General features: G+C 37.2%; 1 protein-coding gene across 2 annotated transcripts; it reads left to right on the forward strand.

The window, feature by feature from the left end:
* Positions 1-11,958: 11,958 nt before the first annotated feature.
* On the forward strand, positions 11,959-25,248 carry LOC129568968 (uncharacterized). 2 transcript variants are annotated; one of them, XM_055447315.1, is made up of 4 exons: positions 11,959-17,213; positions 19,912-20,108; positions 20,245-20,409; positions 23,194-25,248. In XM_055447315.1, the coding sequence occupies exons 1-4, from the start codon at positions 17,207-17,209 to the stop codon at positions 23,959-23,961; spliced, it is 1,137 nt and encodes a 378-aa protein (XP_055303290.1). In that variant the 5' UTR covers positions 11,959-17,206; the 3' UTR covers positions 23,962-25,248. The 2 variants fall into 2 exon arrangements, with proteins under 2 accessions (XP_055303290.1, XP_055303289.1); XM_055447314.1 differs by having other exon boundaries at positions 11,959-12,126.
* Positions 25,249-25,512: the final 264 nt, after the last annotated feature.

Genomic DNA, 25,512 nt, shown 5'->3' on the forward strand with positions numbered 1-25,512 from the left:
CAATACTGTTGTTCGGCTGTTGTTAAAACTCTCGTTTTCTTCTTCTTCTTCTAAAATGCGCCATACGTTGCAACGTGTTAAATAGCAAACATCAATAAAGAAACACCATAAACGTAAGGATGTTATGTCGCTCGATGTTCACACGTCGAACTCATCATTGATTGAATATCATAAACAATTCATGTTTATCTCATGTTCAAATGGTCAATTCTGTGTCATAAAAGAATAAGCAGGTCACTTGCACAAGAAATGTTACATTCAATGCGCTGATGTTATTCCATACACTGACTGACCCATTTCCCGACACTCATATTGCAATGCAGTGAATCTTGTCGACGGCGTGAGCGCCTCGCGACAATGTAACTCAAATGTTTTGTGACATACCACAAAAATTTAAAGCAAAAACGACGAAAAAATTAAATGAAAATAATAGCCAGCCTCTGAATGACTATTCACAGCAACAAAAATCTTTACGATCAAAAAGCAAACATATTAACGGCGATTATTTGCGCAAAGGTGGCGATTGGTTTGTGCTGATGCGCGCGTGCGTGTGCGCACGTTTGCACCTCGCTGCCACGATGAAGATGTAATGAACGTGAGAGGGAGAGAAGAGAGACTGCGACATGTAAATTATACGCATAATCGTTATTGAGTCGCCTGTGATATATATCGAATGAGAATGACTTTGTATGAATCAGATTTTAGCGAATTTCTTCGAAAAGCAAGATGATTTTTGCGAATATGATGTGTTATTACGGCGAATCGTGGCCGTACAACGGCGAACACAGGCACAGAGAGACAAAGCGATAGTGAGTGAGCGAACAGTGTGTCGACCGATGACAAATTCCGATCTCCTATGAATTTTTAAGAGGCTCATCCCAAGCAAAGTGCCGTGGTTCATCATCAGCAAGAGGAAAGAGACAGTAAAAAAATTGATACGACTTTGAAATAGCCGCAGAGTAAAAATTATATTCTACACCGTAAATAACAACAACGTGAGCGATTTGATGTGTGCCATTATTCGTTGTTCTCTTATGGCATTGCCGTTCTTCATCGCTTACATGGGAAACCAGAACACCGAGCACAAGAAGAGCATAAACATTCTGTGTGTGGATTGCATTTTTTCGTTTCGGATTTATAATCAGACACAAACATGTTTTCATGTGTGAGCTCTTGGGTTCGCTCTTTTCTTCTCCTCTATCCGAAAAAACCGCATATTTATGCAGCGAACACCACACACACACACACACACACACCATGAGATTGATGAGAGTAAACGGTAATAAATTTATTCGATTATTGGTATGATATACGGTAACCAAGACCGATTTTATGAAGATGAAGATGGTGCGTGTCAGTAGTGCACTGCCCAGTGTCCGCCGAATGAGCGAGCAAGCGAGCGAGTGAGTGCGAAACGCAACATTTTTTTATCTACTCGAGAGTGATGATTTATGTTATTGTGTATGCAATATACGTGCCGAATGTAGACAGACGGGGATGGCAGCAATTTGCTGTGTTTTGTTGTTTGTTTGTTTTTTTTTGCTAATCAAATAAAAGTGAAGGAGATAAAATTAAAAGTCAAAATCGTAAACGCAATCAGCGGCAATGTGGCAATAGCAGCAGCGACAGCGGTAGTTGTTGTTTTGCTGCATCGCATCGCATGAATCAGTTTGGGTTTAATGTGAGAAAACAATGAAAGTAGACACATCTAATTGACGTCAGAGAGCATGTGCCAAAAGGTATACATTGTTGATTCGACACCATTTTTTCGAGCATCGTTGGCACAAATTTTCATTTCATTAGAAACAATCAGCAGCGCATCATTGCTGATTCGTAACGCATTTGACGTCAAACCAGTTCAACCAGCAAAGCAAATAATGCCCACATCAAAAATTAATCTCTTTTATTGTTCGATATTGATAGAATGTTTAGCTTGAAAACGACAACAACAGCAAATTTGCCGGGTTTTTTTTTTGTCTTTTCTGAATAACTTACTTACACTTTCCTTTCGTTCCGTTCACACTGATAACCACATAACACATTTTTATCGATTTTGTGTATTGTGCGATTATACTTTACGAGCCATTCTTATGATGAATCAGAACACAGTGTGATCGGGCGTATGGTGATCGAATAGCAAACGCCAATGTTTGATTTTATTGGTATATACCGACGTCAATGTCGATCTTCGTAAGATTGACCCATACATATATACCCGAATATACTGACAATTGAACGAAAAATTATTCATTTACACACGCGATGGGCCCACCGAATAAAAACCGAAATATATAAATAGGCAAACGCCGATGAATGAAATGGTTATTAATAGATTTATGGAGTCATTTGCCGATTCATTCATTCAACCATTCATTCATTGTTTGAATAGAATAAGTTTTTATTATCACACACAAACACGCTGTTTTTGGTATACCCACATTGTAATAAAATGTATTCAATATTCCAAACCAATCTAATCAAATATCAGTGAATTTGTTAATGAACAACGGAAATTGCGAGCATTTCTGCGGTTGATCAGAAGAAATGTTGAAGCCGCACCGCTTCGCAAACCGGAAACTGAGCTTTATGAATGAGACATTGTGATGCAATTACTCATACATGGATGGAATCAAAAGACGTACGATGTGTGCGGTATGTGAAAAATTCCTTTAATGGTCAAATTTAACGGCCGTTTGTGTCAGAGACGAGTATAAATTAGCACAAGCTTTTTTTTTTGATGGATTAGATTTAAGGTAGTTGAAGATTAAGTAATGAGACCTGCGCACTTCATCCCAAACGGAAGAGATTCTGGACGCAACCAGATTTGTGGGAAAAAAGTACGTCAAGTAGAGAGGTATATCTACAATCCAAATGCTAACAAAAAAAATTGTAACGAAACTTGAATTTTAATGCACCTTTTTTTTTTTGGAAAGTTGACATTTCTCGTTATGTATTCATTTTACGACTGCTACGTGCTTATTTATTAGTCGTGGACGCACCACCAATACATGGACAGATCCACGGAGGAGATAATTTTCTGGCTTAGTCGAAATGTGAAAAGATGGGGATAAACTCACCTATTTGCTGATGTGCGCCACGTACACGTGATTCATATTAACACTCTGACATCAAATCTACTTTGACTAGACATAATTTAGGCGTTAATTGGCATTTACTTAAAAGCAACCTCCGATACAACTCTGTTCTCTGTAAATTGCGATATCAATATTTCATCACATGAATTTGGGCAAACAGTCGCCGTTCATTTATTCATTCGATGATTTGGCAGTTTATTAAACGACGAAAATCGCAATTCCATTATGACTTAATGAAAAAAAAATTATGACGTCAAATGCGATGCAAACCCACTCAAATCAATTATAATCTCTGACCAATTAAATAGCGCAAAAGGTTGAGTCGTTGGATTTGTTTCTGCGTGCGCATGATGAACAGGAACATTTAGTGAGTGTTGCTGGTGAGTTCAAAACGTGATCTTTCTCTTCACATCGCACCGAAAATAATCCTGTAAATGATTGTACGCACAATTTCAAAGTGCTAAAATTCAATCCGATGCGCACACAAATTGAGAGTGAAGTGAAGCGGGGCTCAAGTGCTCACACAAAAATTCACGTTGTGCACGATGCAAGGCAATTGCAATGGATAAATTAAGATAAATATTATAATCAGATTGTCTGCACCTTGTATGCAAACTACTAAACGGGGCGAATGCAAATCATGTAAGCGTTCTGTTTTACGATGTATATGGAATAATTATCCTGGGACAGGGAAAAGGAGCAAAGTAACGAGTGAATTATAATCAGTTCTCATAATTATTTGGTTTATCATCACAACAGAAGAAGAAGTAGAAGAAAAAGCAACGAAAAAAAGAGGTTTAAATGAGGATGGAAATGAAACGGCGTTTCAGAATCTTTGGATCTAGTACATGGTGAGTGTGTGTGTGTGTGATGTACGGAATGAAAACGATAAACCGTGCCGCACAAGTTTTATGTACTCATTGATCATTTTGGTTCAAATGGCGGAAGGCAGCAGAAAATTATTGAGATGAGTAATGGATGCAGATTCCCTGCCAGCAAAATATGGCCACAAAAAGTGAAACGCAGTAAGAATTCTGCGCTGATTTATCTGGCCATAAACTGGGCAAAGAAAGAAGAAAAAAAATCGCGGAGTGTAATCAATGCGAGCAGCAGTAAAAATCGAAGCGAAGCGCACAAAAAACGACGCATTTTCATATTGGTAGCTGTGAAATGGTGGCTTATGAAGGCTTAGAATGCAGCGTTACAAAGTGTGTCGCCCGAACGGTGGAGGAATTCACGTAAGATCAATTGAAGGCGTCTGCACAGTGCATATAGTGCGAATGCGCATACTTGGGGAAAGCATTGGCTGGGCATGGGAAAGCAATCGGCTCTATTGTTAGATTGTAGACCGGGATATTCTTGCGTCGCATAAATTATGATGCAGACAATTGAACCGCACTTTGCATGGGTCGATCTTGTGCAAACTCTAATCGCGCGAAACCATAAAATCATACGAAGCAAAATGCCGACCGAGAGTGCAACGAAAAAGATAGGGAGAGGGAGAGACGGGGATCAAAAGCACAGAGCGACAGAATTGTGCTGTTGACTAAGGGAAAAGTGTTAAGCTTGCAATGGCTTTTGGATCGCTTATACGGTTAGTGCTGTTGGCCGTCTTGCGTGCATGCATAATTGAAATAATTGTTCTTTTGCCACAAGTAAAACAAACGCAGCAGAGAGAAAAAATAAAGCGAAGACAAAAAAACAGAAGAAGAAATAAACGCACAATCTCTCTTTCTCACTCACTCAGCATGGTTTTCTGTTACTGTAGTTCATCGGTTATCATATTTTCTGTATTATTCTTTTCATCTGTTTATAATTTTACTTTTCTTCACCGAGGCAGAGCCAATGGTGAGATGATGATGTTCGCAAGTGAGTGAGCCACAGAGGGCAACCAGTTCATCATATTGAATAAATAATACATACATTCAATTGTGGAATTGTGTTTTGTATTATTAGTTTTGCTGAATGGTTACAAATGTCTGACACGACGAAAACAGATCGACTAGGTGCAAACATCAAGAAAATAGTTTAGTTCATGCCGAATGCCAATTGATCGTTGCTAACTGTCTGCATACACTGTTAACAAAATGTCATTGAAGTAAGATATTACACCGAAACAACAGTTTATTGACAAAAGATTTATTACAAATGACGTAATTTGATTTGAAAATCTCACCGATCGTCGTCTCTGCTGTAATTCAATTCAACAAAATTGACGTAAGATTATCATTGAATTGAGTCTACAATTAAATAAAATCTTCGAATAATACAACAAATTTCTTTGTACGCAAATTCAGACGTTGGCCAAACAGCATCTCTACCGCATCCGTTCTAAATCCGCCCAAAACTGGTAACATTCAATCCGAATATTGTTAACGTTGTACGTACCAAATGTGCAAAAATCCAAAATTATCACGCAATATCACCGAGACAGAAAAGAGAGAGAGAGAGAGAGAGAGAGAGAGAGAGAGGCAGAAAAGAGAGAGAGAGAGACAGAAAAGAGAGAGAGAGAGACAGAAAAGAGAGAGAGACAGAAAAGAGAGAGAGACAGAAAAGAGAGAGAGAGAGAGAGAGAGAGAGAGAGAGAGAGAGGGAGTGAGAGTGAGAGAGAAGTCGAACGAAAGCAGCGTGCAACAGATGCATGAACGAACATTCGGTTGGACAATGTTTTTCGTTGGAGAGTTAACTGTACGTAATATCAATAATAATTCACTTATAACTTCAGCTAATTTAACATAATAAATACAATAAATTATTATTGGTGTATACCGTCCAAGCGCAGTGCAAGAAGTGCATCTATAATTTCAATAACAACGCCCGGTTCACCATATTTATTGCTAATGAGACAAATGTACTCAATCTCATTTCAACGTAGCGTTATTTCTCTCTTTTGTTCGTTCCTTCTCGTTCCTTCTCTTTCTGCCTCGTGTTGCTGTTCGCTCTTCTGCATCGATTTATTTATTTATTTAATATTTTTCGCTTTTTTAATTTACTTCAGTTTTGTTTCTCATTCATATTTTCCATATTTTTTTTTCTCTGCGGCTATTTATGCACAACCTCAACACCAGCATTGCATACATTCTGTCGTGCTCATTTCTTAAGTGTGTATTTTTACTCGCTATCTCTTTTTCTTTTCCTAGCTTATTATTGAATATAAAACAAAATTCCGTCTAGAAATGATTGAATTAAGGTGAGCGAACAATACGAGAGCAATACACAGCGCAAGAAAGCTCAAAATGGAGCACAGTTGATCAGAAGTGTCAGCAACAGTGCACATTTTATTTTATTTATAAATTGCAAGTGACAGAATTACGAACAAAAAAAAAAATGCATTCGACTTCATTTTTCGAAAATTGGTCAAAAATGGTGTTAAAAAAAAGAAGCATTTTTTTGCGATTGATTTCATTTTTCGCCTCATTACGATATGAACGAGATTTCCAACTTTTTGCAACAACGTTAATATTTCCTTTTTTTTCTCTATGCATTCGGCATACTTTTAGTGTGATCGGCATTTCGAATGTATCATTTTTTTTGTGTCTTTTGGCGATTTTGTAGTGCAATCTGGTGTGCAACTGTTTTAACGAAGTCTCCTGGCATATAAGGCGAATCGTGCAGATTTACTGTGCCACTTAAATACTGGTGCTGTTTGCTGCGTTACTCTTTTTTTTTCTTCCTCTTATCAATTATTGCGGAGCTGTTTTCACTATTTATATTTTTTTTTAATGAAATAAATTGTTTAATTTGTTTACAGCTCATAACAGGTTGCAGTGGAAGAAACAGAAGAAAGAAATATATATATAAATATAAATGTGAATTGAATGCTCTTTGCAAAAACCAAAGCCAAAGTAAAGGTAACATTTAAATGAGGCAGCAAACAGAGCACAAGTGACGTAATGAAAATCCGTCTGCTCGGCAATTCACCAACTAATGAACTAATGATGCTTAAATATAGTTCATCAAATCCGCCTGATGACTTTCAGGAAGCGAAAAACCCAAAATCAATCAAAGAAAAATATCCAATTAGCTTTGGTGTGAGTGTGTGCGTGTGGTGGTCATTTTCATATGGCATAGCTGTTCGTCGGTCGGAAAAACGTTTTTTCCCCTCATTTTAAACACACCAAATACAATAGAGAGACCATACTCCATTTTTCACACAATTTCCATAATTTATGCACTTTGGCATTAATTACATTCCCACGAACACACAACTCGACTGGTTCCATCTCGAAATCAAGGCAAATATTCTTCATTAAATCATTTTTACTGGGTGTTTTCGTTGTTGCTGCCGTTATTGTTATTGCTTGCGACGTAAAGATGCATCGGTCATGAGTCAGCAAATAAAATTTTAACGGTATTCAGTGAATGCAATCGACACGTCACGCGCTGACGTGTCCACTTTCGCATAATCGAAACCGATTTCGAAGCTAAACATCGATTGATCGACTGCGTAATTAAATTTAATTAATTCATATTAAAAACAATATTTGAAAAGAATTTGATTCACGGTTTTTGATTGAATTAACCTTCTGGAACCAATCTGGAATTGAATTGATCAAGAGGATGTTTAGTCTGTTGCTAATATTGCCATAATCATTTTACATAAATATTTTGATAGATGTTCGAGAGTTAAATAAAATATTCCATTCGAATTCAAGCGGATAAATGCCTGGGAATTTTTCGTTTTCTTCATTTTGTCGATTTTTTAAGCACTGCCTCTGACCATTCGAAGCCGAGTGAATGTCAAATTACAATGTGATTTCATTCAGTTGCATTTTTTTATTGTGCGAAATTGGATCCGCCAATGAAACGCAACACTGCCGCTTCTTTGGCGCGTTGTAGATGTGTGTGAATAAATTTTGATTCGGTGCCAATTTGGGAGGGTCTACTCAGTGAACGATCCAATCCCGCTTAATAATCACAACCGGTCGAACTAAAATAAAGGTATTTAAATTTAAATGTCAAGCGGTTAACGGTTTCCTTGTTTCGTTTGATTGACTTTTGCCCATAAAAGAAATATGACAGATCTGTCAAGAAGTTTTCTTTTACATGACACAAAACGACAAAATAGAATCTATAATATTCTTTCAACTTGCACATTCATTGGCATTGACTGAATAATGGGATAATTGCTGGAAGTGCGCTTGACAGTTTAAAAAGCCCACGTACGTCGATCGTACACACGATATTCATCATTTTTTTTTTTCCATCTCGCATAAGTATAAACATTACGATCACTGACTTTAACGTTTGCAACGATCATATTTCAGTGTGACTGCACTTGGTGCTCGAGAAATGTATCGAAACCAGATGAAAACGTTAAGCACACAGTTATTAGCCACGAGATTTTAGCTAACGAATCGCCTGATAATTTTTACATAATATTGAGGATTTGAACAGCAGTGACATCATTCGACGAATTTTCTCCTTCGACACGAAATCAATGAACCAATTCCGCTGATTAAATAGCGAACGGCACTTTCGCCCATCATAAAAACGGTAACTTAATCCGTTGCGATAATTTATTGTATCAATAACATTGTTTAACACCGTTTTTCAACAAAGAAACCCGAACAATGGATGGCCATTAATCTCAAAGGAGAGTTTCTTCCTTATCCGCAGCGGCGAGTGTGTCAAATGGCTAAAAATAAAATTTGCACCTCGTTTCATTTTTTCTTTTCATCTTTCTTTCCTCTTCATCACATCGCGCTTTGTGTGAAATGATGAAATTCCAAAGGCCCAACGAATTAATAAGGTGTACATCTGTAAACGCCCACACACATTTTGTGGTCAAATTGACGAATGGTATCGGAATTTGGTTCCATTTTATAAGATGCGTACCTTTACGATGCTGTGAATTTCGTTCACTCTTCAGCACGTTTCATTTTTGGTTTCGAATTCGATGCATTTAAATCATCCCATTGAAAGCCGTAAGACGACAGAAAATGTGTATCAGAAAGTCAGAGAGACAATTTTTGCCGAAATTAATGGCAATTTATTTTAATGTGCACGTGAAATAATCCTCCTTTATCGAATTTTCGTTAAGTGCCGCAACTGTTGGCAATAAAAAAAGCTACGGATTTGGATTTCGAACTAAAAACTGAATATTGATTCTTCATCGAAGCGGCTGAAGTATTGTGTATGAGTAAAAAAAAAAACTTATACGAGGCGGCCCATAAATTCAATTCTTACACTTAACATTTTCGGAACTTGCTAAAAAAGAAATTATTTAACTGAAATAATGCAGCGACAAATTGTTTCCCAAAGCGAAACAGCAAAAAAAAAGACAAAAACGAAAACAATCACGTTAACATTTTTCTTAATAGCATTGAAGTGATTCGGGCAAGGTCGTTGAATTTGGGCAAATTGCTCCGCTTCCATATTTGGTCGGTACGACACAGACATACGGAAAATTAACCGCAAATCATCATTGCCGTCGTGGTCGTCAGACGTCAGCAGTGTAAACTCTTTTTTTTCGCAGAAGAGTTGGAAATCTGAAATTATTCATACGCAATCGCGGGTGATTACGGAACTATAAACAAAAATTACGGTACTTTTTTAAGCAATGGCAACTAAAGAGAAACAGAAAAAATGAACGGGAATCCCCAGAATTGAACTGTGTTTATTATTTATTCATCCCAATGTATGTATTGTATTCGATCCCTTTTCCAACCTCACTGAAATTGGTTCAATCATTGAACGGAACGAATAATGTATTCATGTATGTTATGTTTTTGAAGTACCAGTCATTGAAAAAACGACAATTGTCGGCATTTCTGTATTAATAACCGAGAAAATTGCCATTAAGATATTTCTGATAAATTCTTATGTTTGGAATTGATAAAAATTTACTTCGAATTTAATCGCGAATTTATGATTTACTCATGAGAAATGTTTGATTGTCGCATGCCAACATGTTGAATATATGAGTGCGATTTAACTCACGCCATTGGATGCTTTGCGTAAGACGCAAACTATGACCGATGAGGAAAAATATGTGCCGTGGCAGCGAGTGTTCGTAATAGCAGAAGCACGTGTGCTCAAACCAATGGCCGCCGTTGTGTTGGTATGGAAAAAATGAAATGATGAAAACTTGTCATGACGGTGTAATTGGATAGGTAATTTCGATCGGTCGATTTGATTATTGAACATTTTAATGAGGTGTATTTTTTTAATGATGAACTATCGACTTGCATAGTGCGGCATACTTTGCCATTCGTTTTGTTTTCTTTTCTTTTTTTTTCTCGAAAGATTTATTAAGAGAATAGTGATACTATGTGCTCTGCTCGCTACCGATCACCCGATTGCAATCGTTCGGCCCGAAAACTCTCTCGTGCGATCGTTTACTTGCAGCCAATCTTTCAAGTTTATTGACTTGCATTGATTTTTCTGTTCGTCTTTTGTGCCCATTAACTTCTTGCATTTCAATTACACACAAATATGACGGATCGCCTTATGATTTTCGAAATAAATTATACGTTTGCTAATTAGTTGCACTAATCAATAGAAATGCTAGAGTTATACATTCACACACTGTTTGCAATGAACACCGGTAAACATAAAACTGTCCACCACGTTGTTTGTTGCAACCCGCACGAGAAAACCGACCACGATGACGACGATGCTGATGACGACAACGGCATGCAGAAGGAAATATTAAATTGACACCGTTATTAATATAACGTCGCCGTTGTATCGCGCTCGAATAAGTCATACGGCCGATGTGTAACTGTGCTTTTTAAACTTTCTCGATCGCCATAATTGTCGATGCATCTAGTATTGATTTGTCATTAAATTTATCGAGTTTCGATTTCGATGATTAAGACATTTCAATCAAATACACACGACTTCAGCATACCATCTTGAGCTTGTAGCGTGTGATGATTTTTGCGTGTGAATGCAACACTTGAGAGCGCCATTCATTCATGAAATCAGACAAAGCGGAAAAAGGAGGAGCCATGCGAGCGCACAGGACATGAATGAAGAAAAAAAGAATGCCATGATTTTCAGAAATCACTTGAAAAAGGCCGAATTTCTATTGGTTAATGTGAAGAGAGCGTTGCGGGAGCTGGCACAAGGAAAAACCATCAACTGAACATACAAAAAAAAAAACCTGAAAAAGAAACGACTGGAGGCCAACAACAAAATCAATAGATCAACTCATACAGATTTAACACAATAAGGTTTTTTTTTTCTCATTGCCGAAATTCTCGAGTGCGCTTTGATCCAATATTCGCCGGCCGGTTAAAACCCGTCATAAGAATATTCAGTTTATCTTTATGAAGATATTCAAAGAAAAAAAATGTTTGATTTCTAAATTATGACTCGTATTCATATCTTCTTCTCTGCACAAGTGATGACTAAATTCACCGATTCTCCATAAAAGGAAATGCAGTACACGTCAGTTCTCTCACATCCATTACATCAACAAGCGCAAAACGAACGAGCGAACGAAAGATCAATCGAATGTTTCAAGTATAAACAATTTGGCGGGACTTTTTTCCCCCATTATTATATGTGTACAGAAATTGATTGACGACAATGTTGAATGTAAATAAACTGTAACAAATCATAACAATGTAGCGAAAATTTGAACGCTGCACTTTTCAATGCTGCATAAATCGATGATAAAATTGGCAATGTCAATCACAACATACACACACACATACACGATGACCAGCCGATGTGATCGGTTTCGTTTGTGCGTTAAGGAGAAAAGGAGAATGAGTGTGTGTAAAAGGGGGCGAAACACAAACGAAAGAACAAACATCACACAAAAGGCGATAGCTAACAGTTTAGAACACAACGTATATAAGCATTTGGACAGCATTATCAACGCATAGTTCATTGCGAAAACTCTCAATGAATGGATCTCATTGATTGAACAGGAGCTCACCTCACACCTTCAGGAAAAGAGTAAAAGTGTTCAAGTTTAAGTGTTTTTATTTCTTCGTAAGAAGTACTCATACGCCACGATAAGTGTGAAGATTTCCGTTTAATTTTACTAGGAAACAAATGGTCAAAATTATGAAGTGTAAGTGGATTTAATCAATTTTCCCCTAATATTAGCAATTTTATCAATGTGCTATTCAACGTTTAATCAATCGGTTTTTCAATCATCTTTTCCGTCGAAGCTATTTATTTAAGATACCTTTTTTTTGTGTCACCGATGCTAATCTGTGTGATAGCTCAGTTTAAACTGAGGATGTAATAAAGAAGTGTCGGAAAGAATGGGAAAAACATCAATTAAACGTACGATAAGAGATGTGGTCGTGTGCATGAAAACCACATGAGTCTATTAAATTAGTGTTAATAATATGTTTAAAGTAGCGTACGATCGTTTCGCTTCGCATTGATTTCCTTGTTTTCTCCAGCCAATCTCTCTTCTGAAGTATCATTGACTGAATTTCGAGTTCGCGCTCGCCTTTGCCAGCGCATAATTCCATGTGCATGTGTGTGTGTGTGTGTGTGTATGTTTTGTCTGCACAGCAAGTGAACTCACACGCACCCTGCGATTTCTATATCATTAATATCCCGATGTAGCTGGCTAAATCGAATCTGGCCGCAGCGCAGCAAAACAAAAACGGCATAAAGAAATAGTGTTTGAGCATAAAATGTGAACAAACAACACAACGATCGACCGCAAGGCGCATAATTGATGGTGAAAAACCAATTGGAAAATGATCATACGATGCGAGATGTGTATAAATATGCCGATAATCACCTGTTTGATAATATATGCCAATTAATATTGATCACTGGATCATAATCACAATTGCTCGTGCTCGCGCTTCGATTTCGTTGCCATAGCTTTATTTTTGCTACAAAAATTTAAATTGATTTATTGGCTCAATTAGTTTTGCGTATATGTCTCCTCTCTGCTGTGCACTGGCACATACGATGGACGACGATGGAGTTGCTGTTTTTTGCATTTTTTTTTTTCTCTCTCTTATTTTTCGTCTTTACATGCTTGCACGCATATTCGAAACGGTGAAATTTTTACGCTCGTTTTCTTCTCCGTCAGAAACTCAGAAATGAAAATGTTCTTTGATTCGATGGCAACATAATTTATCGAAAATACGGTCGATTTGAGTACACACACACACACACACACATACGAGACACAGTTTCTGTAAAATATCTTTACAAATTGGCCCAATCAATTGACGAATGCAAGAGTCGTACGCGCACGCACACACAAACCCCGTAAATAATGATCTAATAAATTTTGCAAAGTGTAAAACCACAATAAAGCATTAAATTACCGGATTAACTCTATAAACAAATGCGAGATTCATTCACGAAAAGCCGTGTGCGTTTTTTTTTTTTTTGAAACAGGCATTTGTTGAGCACGTGTTTGAAAACATCGAATTCTTCGCAATGATTTAAAGCCGGTTAGCAAACGCCGCTTTATTTTCGTCTGATATTTTGAATTGTTTCTCATTCGTCACGCATTTCGATTATTACATAATATTGAGTTAATAATTTGTGCCGGCAACAAAAATAAAATGCACACGCAGTCAGTGATCGAAAACATAACAATGTAGCGGTGCGATTGGCGTCAGGCCAATTAATCAACCGTTAAACGGAAATTCTAGTGAATATTAGTCACACACACACACAAACATACCAAATTGAATTGCCTTTATATGGGTTTTGGGATTTTCGCATTCTGTAATATCGTGATTGTTTTTCGAGTCGTTAATTTTTAAGTTATACATTAAAATTGATGCGGTCATATTAACAATACATGGCTTAATCATACTTCGTGTTTTGTTCGCAGTGAAAAGTCGTTCGGTGTTTGGTCGCGTGTCATACTCGGCTCATGTAATTGATATCTCGCTCTTTTTTTATCGTCAATTTGTCATTTTGCCTTGCCTGGCGCTGCTTATTTTTTTTTTTGCTTCAATATTCTCTCGTTGCAAAACGGTGTGTGTCACGATAACGAATTCGTATTTGCGTTCACTCAATGTTTGTACATCGCATCGTCATAATTCAGCTATTTAGGAGGTATGACGAGCGCACAACAGTATTCCAGCTATTCAAATATAAGGTGAATCAATTCGATTGTTTTGCACCACTTGAAGCACATTATCAATCTGATAACTGGAGGATTAAAACTTGTGATGTGTTCACTCTGACTGTATGACAAATCCAAACAATAACAAAGCGATGTGTTTTATTTTGCGGAATGTGATAATCGATTTGTTTAGATCTTTGTTACTCATCAAACATGCTGTAGGTCAACGATTGAACTATTTAAGCATCAACAATTGTAATTCGAAACGAATCGACGAAAGCGAATGTGGTGTGCGTGGAGCATGCGAAACGTTGGTTGTCGGTCGGTCGTATGCGAAGCATGTTTGTGTGTGACTTTCGGTTCGAGCACACGCGTTCCCCCTCTCTCTCTCTCTCTCTGTCTACGCGCAACATATTCATTCATGAAAATCGACTACGCGTCATTGTTCATTGACAAGATGTGAGCATGTCTGCTCATGTATTTGGCCCATAAGAGTGCCAAAGTCGTGGCATCGTCATCGTTTTGCTGCCGCGACGGTGCCGTTGGCGTAGATGACTAATTCTTCAATTTAGACTATTCGCTTTGACTCTAGCCCGCGCTTCGAAAACAGACAGACGAGAGAGAAAAAAAAAACGGCACTTCCACTATTGATTACACATGGTGCGTTAGCTTCGTTTTTGTGTATAGCGTTTCGGCAGTGCTGGATATCGTGTAAACGGCATTCGTCATACATATTTTGCCGAAATTCAAATCGGATTCTTGGAATATTGTGTGATATTGCTCCCCCCGCCTCTCTGATGGAATGTAACATAATAGACCGTCAAAATGCTTCAATAGTTTTTTTTTGTTCAGAGTATGACTAATGCACTGTACCAGCGGACCAGTGGTACTTTCTGTGGGTTAGATGCGATTTCATCGATCGCATTTGTTATTTAAATTTCTTCTTTTCAAAAACACAAAACCGTTCATAATTTTATTAAATTAGCGACTGTGTTTTTTTTTTATAATTCAAAACTGGCTCGATTGAACCGGCATCAGGTGCATATGAATTTCGCAAATTTGTGAAATAACCGTTCTTTAGTTTAAAAATAGACAATGGATATCATCAACGTGGCCAATGACTAAGATATCAAGCGTATAAAGCAAAAACTAAACGTAAGTCATTGTTCGATAAACCATCGACCATCGACCATAGAAAGTATAGAGAAAGAGTGAAGTGTTTGTATCATTCAAATAAACGTAAATTAGCATGAGACCCAATTAAATTTGCTACTTTTGGTGACCAACAAGTTGAGTGGTTGGTTCGTGTTGTGTTTGTCGTGTTTATTGGCCGTAAAGGTGATTATCGGATTAAAAGTCGGTTCTTTATTGATTGTTGCACATTTCGAATATGATGAACAGTCAAAAACAACAGACCCAACAAAAGACGTTCACGCGTTACGCGACTGATGAGCACGACGAACGAGCGAGCGAGCGAAAGAGATAAATGTGTGATAAAACATTAAATTGAATATAGAGACATAGAAGACCGCCCGTTGATCGAAAAATGAATATGCATGCCACTCTCGATAGTGATGAATCCACCGTGTGTTTCGAGTTGTGTCATTTTATTTTTCGTTCGCTTGCTATCTCCCTCTCGGACACAGCATTCAGTCGGGTGGGTGAATTGGTGTCCGTGTGCATTTTACAACTTGTAAAGTGCGAAACTAACTGATTCACACAGTCGCGCACAGCCACACAGCAGCATAAGAAAAGTACGCACGAAATTACAAATGCGAAAGAGAAAAAGTAAACCGAACCGTGTGCAACAACGACTATGACTCAAACGTTCTCTTCGATTGCATTGCATTGGAGAGCTCAACTGCTATGTGCAATTGCTCTTTGGTCTCTCTGTACAATTTTGCATGTGATCAGTAGTGCTGTCCCACTCTCTTCTCTTTTCTTTCTTTCTTTTCTTCTCTTGTCCGTGTGATTCTTTCATTCACCCCAAAAGAACGTTCCGCAGCATTTCTCTCTCTCTTCTGTTCCTTTTTACGTGTTTTGTTCGCTCTCTCACAATTCTTTTCTCACACACTAAAAACTGGCGATCCATCGTTCGCTCTGTATACTCGATCGCATTTGTACAAATCTCAGCAAGGGCAAAACAAACCGAACCGAGTGAGTGTGTGAGAGAGAGAGAGAGAGAGGGAGCGCGCAAAGCAAAAGCAAGCAAACACACATGCATATAAATACACACAAACGCATTGCGCATACAACAAATCGGACAGCAGCGAGCCAACAACAAATCACAGCGTTCGAAAAAAAAAACTAACAACAACAATAACGACGACAACGACGACAACGAAGAAGAGAAGACACAGACACCTTGCTGCCTCTACTGCAGAATCTTTTTTAGTTTATGGGCTTTTGAACGAAATAACAAATTCAGTCTCAGTTTGGTTCCGAGCATTGTCACGTTAACACGTCTCAATCAGCGCACACACGATTGTCGCTCTCTCACTCGACTACATACATTTTTTTTTTCTTCATTTCCCACATCGGTGTGCTCTCCAACACGATTCGAAATTCGTATCATTGCATATTCTCATCGAAACCATCATTCCGAACGGTTGTGTGTTGTTCGATATACGCGATTGAATAAAAAAAAAGAAAAGAATTTATTCCTCGGTTTTCGTCCTAATTTATTTTTTCAATCAACAATTGTGCAAAGTTACTTACTATTTCGTGCCCGACGACATAAACACTAATTTTATGCTATTGTGAAATTGTTCAATTTTAACGACGACAACGATCAACGTTGAGATTTTTTTTTTTTTCTTAATATTGATTTGTCAATTTGTGCGATATTTTTCTGTTGTTGTGAAAAGTCCAAGAAATGAAAATTGAAAATAAATTTTGTGAGAAAAAAATAATAACGACTACGACGACAAGAAACGAACAAAGTTTCTAGAGAGAAAAAAAATTAGTTGAAAAACAGTGAACTGTCCGGAAAAAAAAGAGTTTAGAAAATTTTTCTCGTTGCCGGTGGATCAGTTAAGTTTTCCATCATTGATCACATTGGGAAATTGTTTTGTGTGCCAGTGAAGCTAAGAAGATGCGGTGTGTGTATTTTTTGCGATTTTTTTTCCTTCTCTTATTACATAGTTTTTAAGTAGATATATTTTTTTTTACTAAATTAGTGCTAATAAATCTCGTAAATACATGTACAAAATTGATCGAACACTTTAGACCGTCGGCAAAAAAAAAGAACCGGCAAACAAAACTAATCAGCATTGATTCGCTAACTTCACCTGATAAAATGCCGTTTTTATAGATTAAATGATTCATTTCGGCCTACAATTTGCTATTTGACTTCTGTTGATCGTTTTTTTTTTTTTTCTGTTTCTTTGTTTCACATTTTATTTCTTGTCCATACACAGATCCCAGTTTGTATGGTGTTTTTTTTTTCTTTCTTTCGCTTTCATATTTGCCCATTTCAATTCGCACACTCACAAATTCGAGAGTTGAATGTAACCGCAGCCAATATACAAGCGAGATTCTGTGACGAATTTCAAGTCATTAATAAATGAATCATCATCAGTTGACGACAGTTTTTTTTCCTGCGTACTGTGTAGTACACGCACAGGCACACGCTTAACAAGTATTGTTCTTGTTATTTAGCAAATGTCCACTTGCGGCAATTATCTTGATAGTAAAACACTTCCGATTCTAAATAATTTTGAGTTTTTCCAATGAAAATTTTATCAAAAATTTACACGTTTTCAATCATTATTACATCATTTATGAACAATAGCTCATGATCTACAAATATAAGCGTTTGTTTATTGCAAATGTTTATTGTTTCTATCCAATGTTTTGACGAACTGGCGCCCAAGTGTCATTTGCCCATTAACTTCCAAAAAGAATCGAAACAGTTCCATCTGTTTATTTCTCATCGTTTGAATTATTGTTTGTCTTTTCAAACTACCCATTTTCGCTGACCAACCGATGTGGCAACCGTATGATTTTGTTTGATTCGGTCGCCGTTGATGCGTGAGAATGTTTTGAAAAAAAAAAAACGTCCGAACATCACCCGAAATTCAACGCCAATCGAAATGTGATACAAAAACACAGTGCAACTCTGTTGGCGATGGGGGCGATAAAGCGAGAACACACACAGAAAAAAAAAGAAAACTAAGAACGAAATCAAAACACGCAACGATATCAAACGTTTATTTTATCAGCACGGCTTGAGATCGTGTATTCTTTGCTATTGTTATTCCAGACACAGAACCATATGATTTGTTTATGGGTTTGTATCGCTTACATTTCAGAATTGGTTATATTGTTTCATTGAGAAGCGCCGGGTTTTTGTGTGTGCATACACACCAGCCAGCCACACGGAGGCATAATCAGCTGCGTGTGTGTATTTAAGGCGCTTGTGCGACGGTGGCCACACAGTGTATGCATGCACTATATATATTTATATCTATGAGTTCATATTGAATGCTCAATAGATAGAATGCTCTTCACGGATATACACTTGAATCGTACGTACGGTTGCGCTCATTTGTTCTAGTTTCATTCATGAAAATACGAAGCGTTTTTGTGTCTTCGTGAAATGTTTTTTTCTCCTTGTTTTTGTTGTTGTACTTGTTATCACGCTGATGTTTACACAACAAAGCATCCAACCTGCAAAGGCAGCGTTATTTCCACGCTAAATCCGTTTTGTACTTCAATTTTTTTTCTCTACAATTACACTCGAAAAAAAAAAAACGCAAACCTTAGCGTCTTGGGTCGTTGAAGAAAGTCTGTTAATTGCACGTAAATGCAGGAATGATCTTGCGCTCGTATACCTACACGTTGCGTGCGAACAGATATGCATTCTTCTTAAAGAGTATAGTAGCAAATATCTGTTGTTGTTGCTGTTTTTTTCGTTGCCGTGCTGTGTGTTCGATTTTCTGCTTATATTTGATATAGAATGTATTGAACGTTTGCGTAACGCCGTATACGAGCTCACAAAACCGATATAATTACAAGATCGTTGTATTTTTTTATCTGAATGCATGCAACTGTTTGCCGTATAACCGCATCGCTGAATCAAATAAAAATGTGCAACAGAATGACGATGACTAATTGATATTTGAAAAAGAAACACACACACACACAGCCTAAGATGTTCATTTCGCTTTTGTTTTCATTTTTGCACAATCATGCTACGATGATATTTTATTTGTACAACGAACAATTGTGAAAATTTACATATCAAACTGAATTCGATTCTAATGTTTTGTATTCCCACTTGGTAATTAAGGGGTTTCTTTTTTGTTTGAATTGTAGCCGAAAATTCGTTTTCGAAACGGAATCGGGGATTTCTTTTCTCCGTCCGTATGATTTTGGACACACAGACACAACAAAAAAAAAATTAATATACTTGAGAAGTATTTCGAATTCGGTTGTTCAGTTGTTGTGATTTTAATGCGTGCACGTGATCGTCATAAACAATGCAAATTACTTGTCAATACTCACTGAACTTCGCTTCTATTTACCGCTACAATGATAATTTAAACGAACAAAATACCCGAATAGCACTCTCGCGCGCGCACGATTTTTTCGGTTTTTTTCTCTCTCATGCTATCAAAAATGGGAAATCCATTGCGATGAAAAACCCCTGAAATTACGCCAATTCTGCTATTGCGGCTGCTGCTGCGTTTGTTGTGTCCGATATATACATGAAAATATTTGAGTTTTTATTTAAAGATTGTTTGGAATATCAAAATTCAATTATACTAACTAAATTCGTTTTCCATTTTTTTTCAGATTTAACAACGCTTGTCGTTGCACTTTGCATTCTACTTAGCTTTGCAGACGGTGCACCATCAATGGCACGTCAAAGGCACAGGCGCCACTACTGGCCGGCCAACGATCAATTCCATCCAAATAAAATCATTTGGAACAACTCGTGCGGTGGTACGGTGCCAAAAAATGACACCTTCAGCGATCACAGAAATCGAACGGTAAGTGAATAGCCCAATTATTTTACTAATAATAGCACGCAGATTGTTCAATGCTATCGATTTCCTGATTCGATACAAATCAATTTAAATTCAACGTTTATTTTTTTCAATTTGCAATTTTTGGATTTGTTCACAGGCAAAACCGCTGAAAGGATTACGAAATGAGCTGCCAAATTATTTGGTGCGTTTGAATGATCAACGCGCACAAGCCATCGATACAGATGATGTGTCACAATGGTTCTCAGAGCCATTCAACGCCACATACAAGTTCCTCGCGCAAATCAATGCATCAACATCCAATGTAAGTAGTCTAATTCTATCAATTATTCCAAGTGAAAATTATCTGGTGCATAGCAAATTTAAATGCCACTGAAGAAGATATCACGAGATCACATGTATTAAAAAAAAAACATAGAAAATTTGCATTGATTTTTTTCTTGTTGCTTCTGCTGTTGCTGTTGTTGAATTCGGTTCAGTTTATGTGCCTTCGGTAATTTAAGTACGATAGTTGGCCAATGACATTGATCATATTTTCCTCCATAAAATTATGGCCAAAGTGAAGCGATATATTCTGCTGGCAATCAGTCTGTCTTCTTTAACATTTCCATTGCATAATCTCTCACTCGATCGTTGTACCGATTAGAACCTTAAAGTATGATATCTGTATGGAAGCCGGTTAAATTTATTAGATAGATTGATATTCGTGCCTTCGGTTGTTGTTCATAACGATCGAAGCGAACGAAAATGATTATCGAATCAAGAGATGCTTTACGTTTGTTGTGCGCTTTATTGTGAACGTAATTAGTTCACTTCGGTCAGTGAACAAAAAAAAAACAACATTCACATAAATTTCTATGGCTCTTCGATCGTTGCGATCGTACATATATAAATCATGGTTAATCTCTGAACTGCATTTGTCTGCGCAAAATTGTTCTGATTATTAGCGAATGCGATTAAGTCAGGATTATTCGTTGAACAGCAACAAAAGAAGATGGAAAAAAACACACACACACAAAGCAGAAGCGAGAAACAGCATAACAAGCGGCTTGTGGTGATTACAACTTAACCCGATTAAGAATCAGCACATGCGATCGAAAAGTCCGGCTGGCAGACCGACGGGTGAAATAAATGCGAATGATGTGTCAAGTGAATTGGTATCGCGTTGGTGGTGGGCATTGTGTGACAATCTCTGAATGGTCATTTCGAGTGTTGTCGGTAAATCTACACGATTGTTACAGTCCCGTTTTTAGTTTCTGGTGTATCTTTCTTTTTATTCATTTGATCTGTGCGCTTCGGCGAGAGTAACGCAAAATACACTCACACACACACACACACTCACTCACACCTCGGCCTCGGTGCCTCGTTCGCAACGGGACGAATAGAAAAGAAATCCGACATAAGAAAAGAAAAGAAAAAAAATTAATAATAACAAGTAATAATAGTAATGAAACACAGCGAAATGTGTGATTTGAAATGAGAAATTGCAAACGATCGCACGATTTTCATTTGTTGTTATTGTTTTTAATAATAATTTTTCTACTTCTTCTCTCCTCCTTTATATTTTTTTTTTTTTTGCTCTTCGCCTGTTGTGGCTCGTACGTAATTCATAGTTATTATGATTTGTTGTACATAACAAGTGTTTATGTCCTGTTTGGCCACAGCATTCAATGCTGTGTGTGTGTGTGTGTTGCATACAGTGTGACGGAAATGAAATTGATCTTCTCCGTTTACTATTTGCGATTTGTGTGAGCGATGCTTGTGCTAACACTGCTGCTGCTGCTGTTGCATTTTGCAGACAGCCGAGAGTCGTGTATGGGTTTTTCGTCGAGCGCTCTCCGATCGGCTTTCAAACAGTACAAACGCAATGTTTATTTCTTACTAATTAGCAAAAAAAAAGACTGTTGTAGTAAATAAATCTAAACAACAGTCATTCGATGCAGGCCAATAATAATGATATTACAATCACAGAGTGCATTCGCGCCGTCGTTAGGATTCCACTTTCAAAGTGCACATGAAATGAAATTGTTGACACGACATAACAATTTAACGCTTGATTTCAACGTTGTGTGTGTGCAGTGTGCACGCGTTGCTTTTTTTTCGACCCGTTAAAAACCACACAGCCAGTTAAGTTCGATTGGTGTTCTTGCACAGTGTGTCGATTGCGAAAAAATAAAAACGCATTTCAAATCAACGCATGAATGAAGAGCGAAATAAGAAAGAAACGAACAAATCATGTCATTCATTTTCAATTTTGATCGGGGTGAATATTTATATTTTATGCAGCCGTATCGAATGGCACATACACATCGTGCGACACATTCGTGCTCAACAATTCAATCGTTCATTTTCCGCTAACGATCTCTGTCAACTCGGTTTTTTTTCTTTCTTTCATTTGTATAAAAATCTGCTCAGCACGGCCCACAAACCAGTGCAAAAAGCATATCGCGTGCAATAAAAGAATGTTAATTCCACAATTATGCTATGGATATATTGTTTCGATACATCACGAACATTCAGCATAAAGGGTGAGTGATGTCTATATTACAGATTGACACAAATTGTTTCAATTTGAATTCATTGTATGAATCACTCGACTCTGGGCACGTGGTTGATTTTAATTCATTGCTACGACTCAGTTAGACTGGAAACCATTTGGCATCGGTTCAATTCTGCATCCGAAAGTTGTGTGTGTGTGGATAAAAAAAACCAGCAAAAATATTTCTTTAAAAAAAAAGAGTTGAACTTCGATTCGGTTGCGGGTGTGCATTTTCTGCCTGCAAACAATCGATGCACATTATTCTAAACAAAAATAAAACGAAGGGTTCTTTGAGTAATTGCCCATAATAACATAAATGGTTATAGCGTGGAAACCTTTCGTATATTAGATAAATTGTTGCTAATATCAGTAGCCAGAGCATTGGCATTTTGATCCGTTTCCAGTGGGCATAAAAACCGCTAGCACCTAGATTAAGATGTAGATGCATTGTATGATCTTATGACGTGATGACTTTGAAACATGACTAATTTCTCTTTTCTTCCTTTTTCTCGCTCTCTCTCTTTCTCTTCTTTTTCGTTGATTGAATAGATTCACTTGCGAAAGCGCCATATCGAGACGCAAGTGTACGTTGGTGCATTTCAGTACTTGAGATATAAGCAATTGCATCACGACACCATTCGAAACGTGAACATTAACAAAACGAAAACATTGGAGTACCTGTTGATACTCGCAAAGAATTTGCTGTGTGAAATTGAGACGGCCATCAACAATACTGGGATGAAGATGCCAGTTATCCTGTCAAGGGCAATGATGGACAACCGACTGACATTCCGGAATAATGGCCGGCGCATACGCAAACCGACATCTGATTATGTGGACGAGGTCGATGAAATCGACAGTAAATTCGCAAAGGTCCGTTTCAGCGAATACCTACAAGGTTTGGAACAAGTGCTGAAAAATCGAATGGGAAAACAACATCACCACATTAAGAAGAAGCCACGGCCAACCAGAAAGCTGAAGAAAAATTTGAAACAGAACGCTGTTGTTGGTGCTGTACGGACAAAAGTGAACAAACCAAGCATTGACAATGTGCATCATCTGCACGAAAATCATATTGACGGCAGTGTTGCATCGATGAAGAGACATCGGAGCCAGAAACACCGAAATCTGTTCGGTCCACAGCAGGCACGAAGTCAGAAGCAGTTGCGAAAGGGGATTGCTTCATTGCGACCCAACGAAATCAACATGTTTCGAAATCATCGGAAAAATGTGTCAGCCGTAAAATCGGCAGCAGCAGCAGAACCAATGGTTGCGTCAAAGACTTCAACGACAACAACAGTCGCACCACAAATCTAATGTACACTCAATCAAACTCGCCAATATCGTCACCCATCACCATTCCTTCGAAAGTATTATAGTAACTCAATCATTCTTTAATTTTGATATCATCGAATATGCATACGGGTTTGATCGATATGCAGACTATTTAATTTATTTTTTTTTTAGCGATAGGTCGTGATACGTTCATGTTGTGTCGACATTTAATTTATATGAAGAAGAAGAAGAAGAAGAAAAAGAAAGAAAGAATGAAACCTATTAGGAGAAAAAATGTGCCCAACGAACAGAAAAAAAAAAATGTTTGCTCTCGTAGTTGTTCCCCTAAGGACATTTTTGATAATATGTAATTAGTAAATTTCAATTGCTTTTTACTTAGATCTATCTTGACGCTGTGATATAAAGCTCTAAGTATTTATGTATGTATTTAGTTTAGATTTACGCTTGGAAATCGCGACATGGAAATAACAAAAGAAAAACGCCAAATATTTGCCTTTAACTCAATCGATCGTTTAAAAACGCCATTTTAGAAGGAAAAACAACATGAATTTATATAAATAATTTGCAAACAAATGTCCGTTCAGATTTTCGGCAATTTTTCAGTTCATTGAAAAATTTGTGCGCGACAAATTCGAACGGACGTACCAACCACTTGCACTGTTTCCACTGCATTGCTCTCTATGGTCGTTTCTTTTGTTTAAACAAAATGCGATTCAGAAGATGAAATTTTTTGTATAAAAAAAAAAAATTGAGGAAGAAGAAAGAAATGTAAATAGTTTGTAAGTGAATTGGTTCCTACAAGTAAATTTGCCTTAAAAACAGATACTTAACATTCGTCCAAGTATTAGACACTAAGAATTTATTTCTTCTTCTTTTTTGCTTTTGCGCGATTCAATGAAATTTACTTGATACACACTTTTTTCTCTGTCATAGTCATCTGCAACTTGCCAATTTTTCAACAATCACATCTTATTTATTTTCGCCCATTTTAACTCATTGCGACAAAAAATTGAAACAAATTGGATCATCAAAATTTGATTTAACTAAAACAATGTCTGTTGTGATGACTTTGTGTGATCAATTTTAGTTGAGCAGCCATTCCAATTTTTTTCTTTCTTTTCAATCATAACCGTTTCACCATTTAAGTTTTAAGTAATACAGAGTTGAGAAGAGCTAGAAAATCAACGATTCAGCGAAAACAAACTAGCATAAGTAATGAAAATGAACACAAAAACTTAAACTTGTTTAAAACAAATTACGATTAAGAAAGAAGGGAAAATAAAAAGAAACCAATTTTACAGAGAAATATTCGATTGCATTTTGACTTTTTTTTTTCATCGTTTGCTGAACATTTTCTTCCCAGGATGTTTTAAATGAGATCAATTTATTTTGATGACATCGAAGCGTCTCTCAGATATATGAGCAGCGTGCAACTTTTTACCGATTCAGTTCATTTCCCACGATGGCAGAAGTGCAAAGACGGCGCATGGTTTGTCTAATTCATCTTAGAAATGAAAACTTTTTGCAATTTCAACAGAAATCAAATGCTTGGAATTTTTTTTTTCTTCAAAT

Source organism: Sitodiplosis mosellana, unplaced genomic scaffold (genome assembly GCF_009176505.1).
Source record: "Sitodiplosis mosellana isolate CC-2019 unplaced genomic scaffold, AAFC_SMos_1.0 Smas_scaffold_30, whole genome shotgun sequence".
Lineage (NCBI taxonomy): Eukaryota > Metazoa > Arthropoda > Insecta > Diptera > Cecidomyiidae > Sitodiplosis > Sitodiplosis mosellana.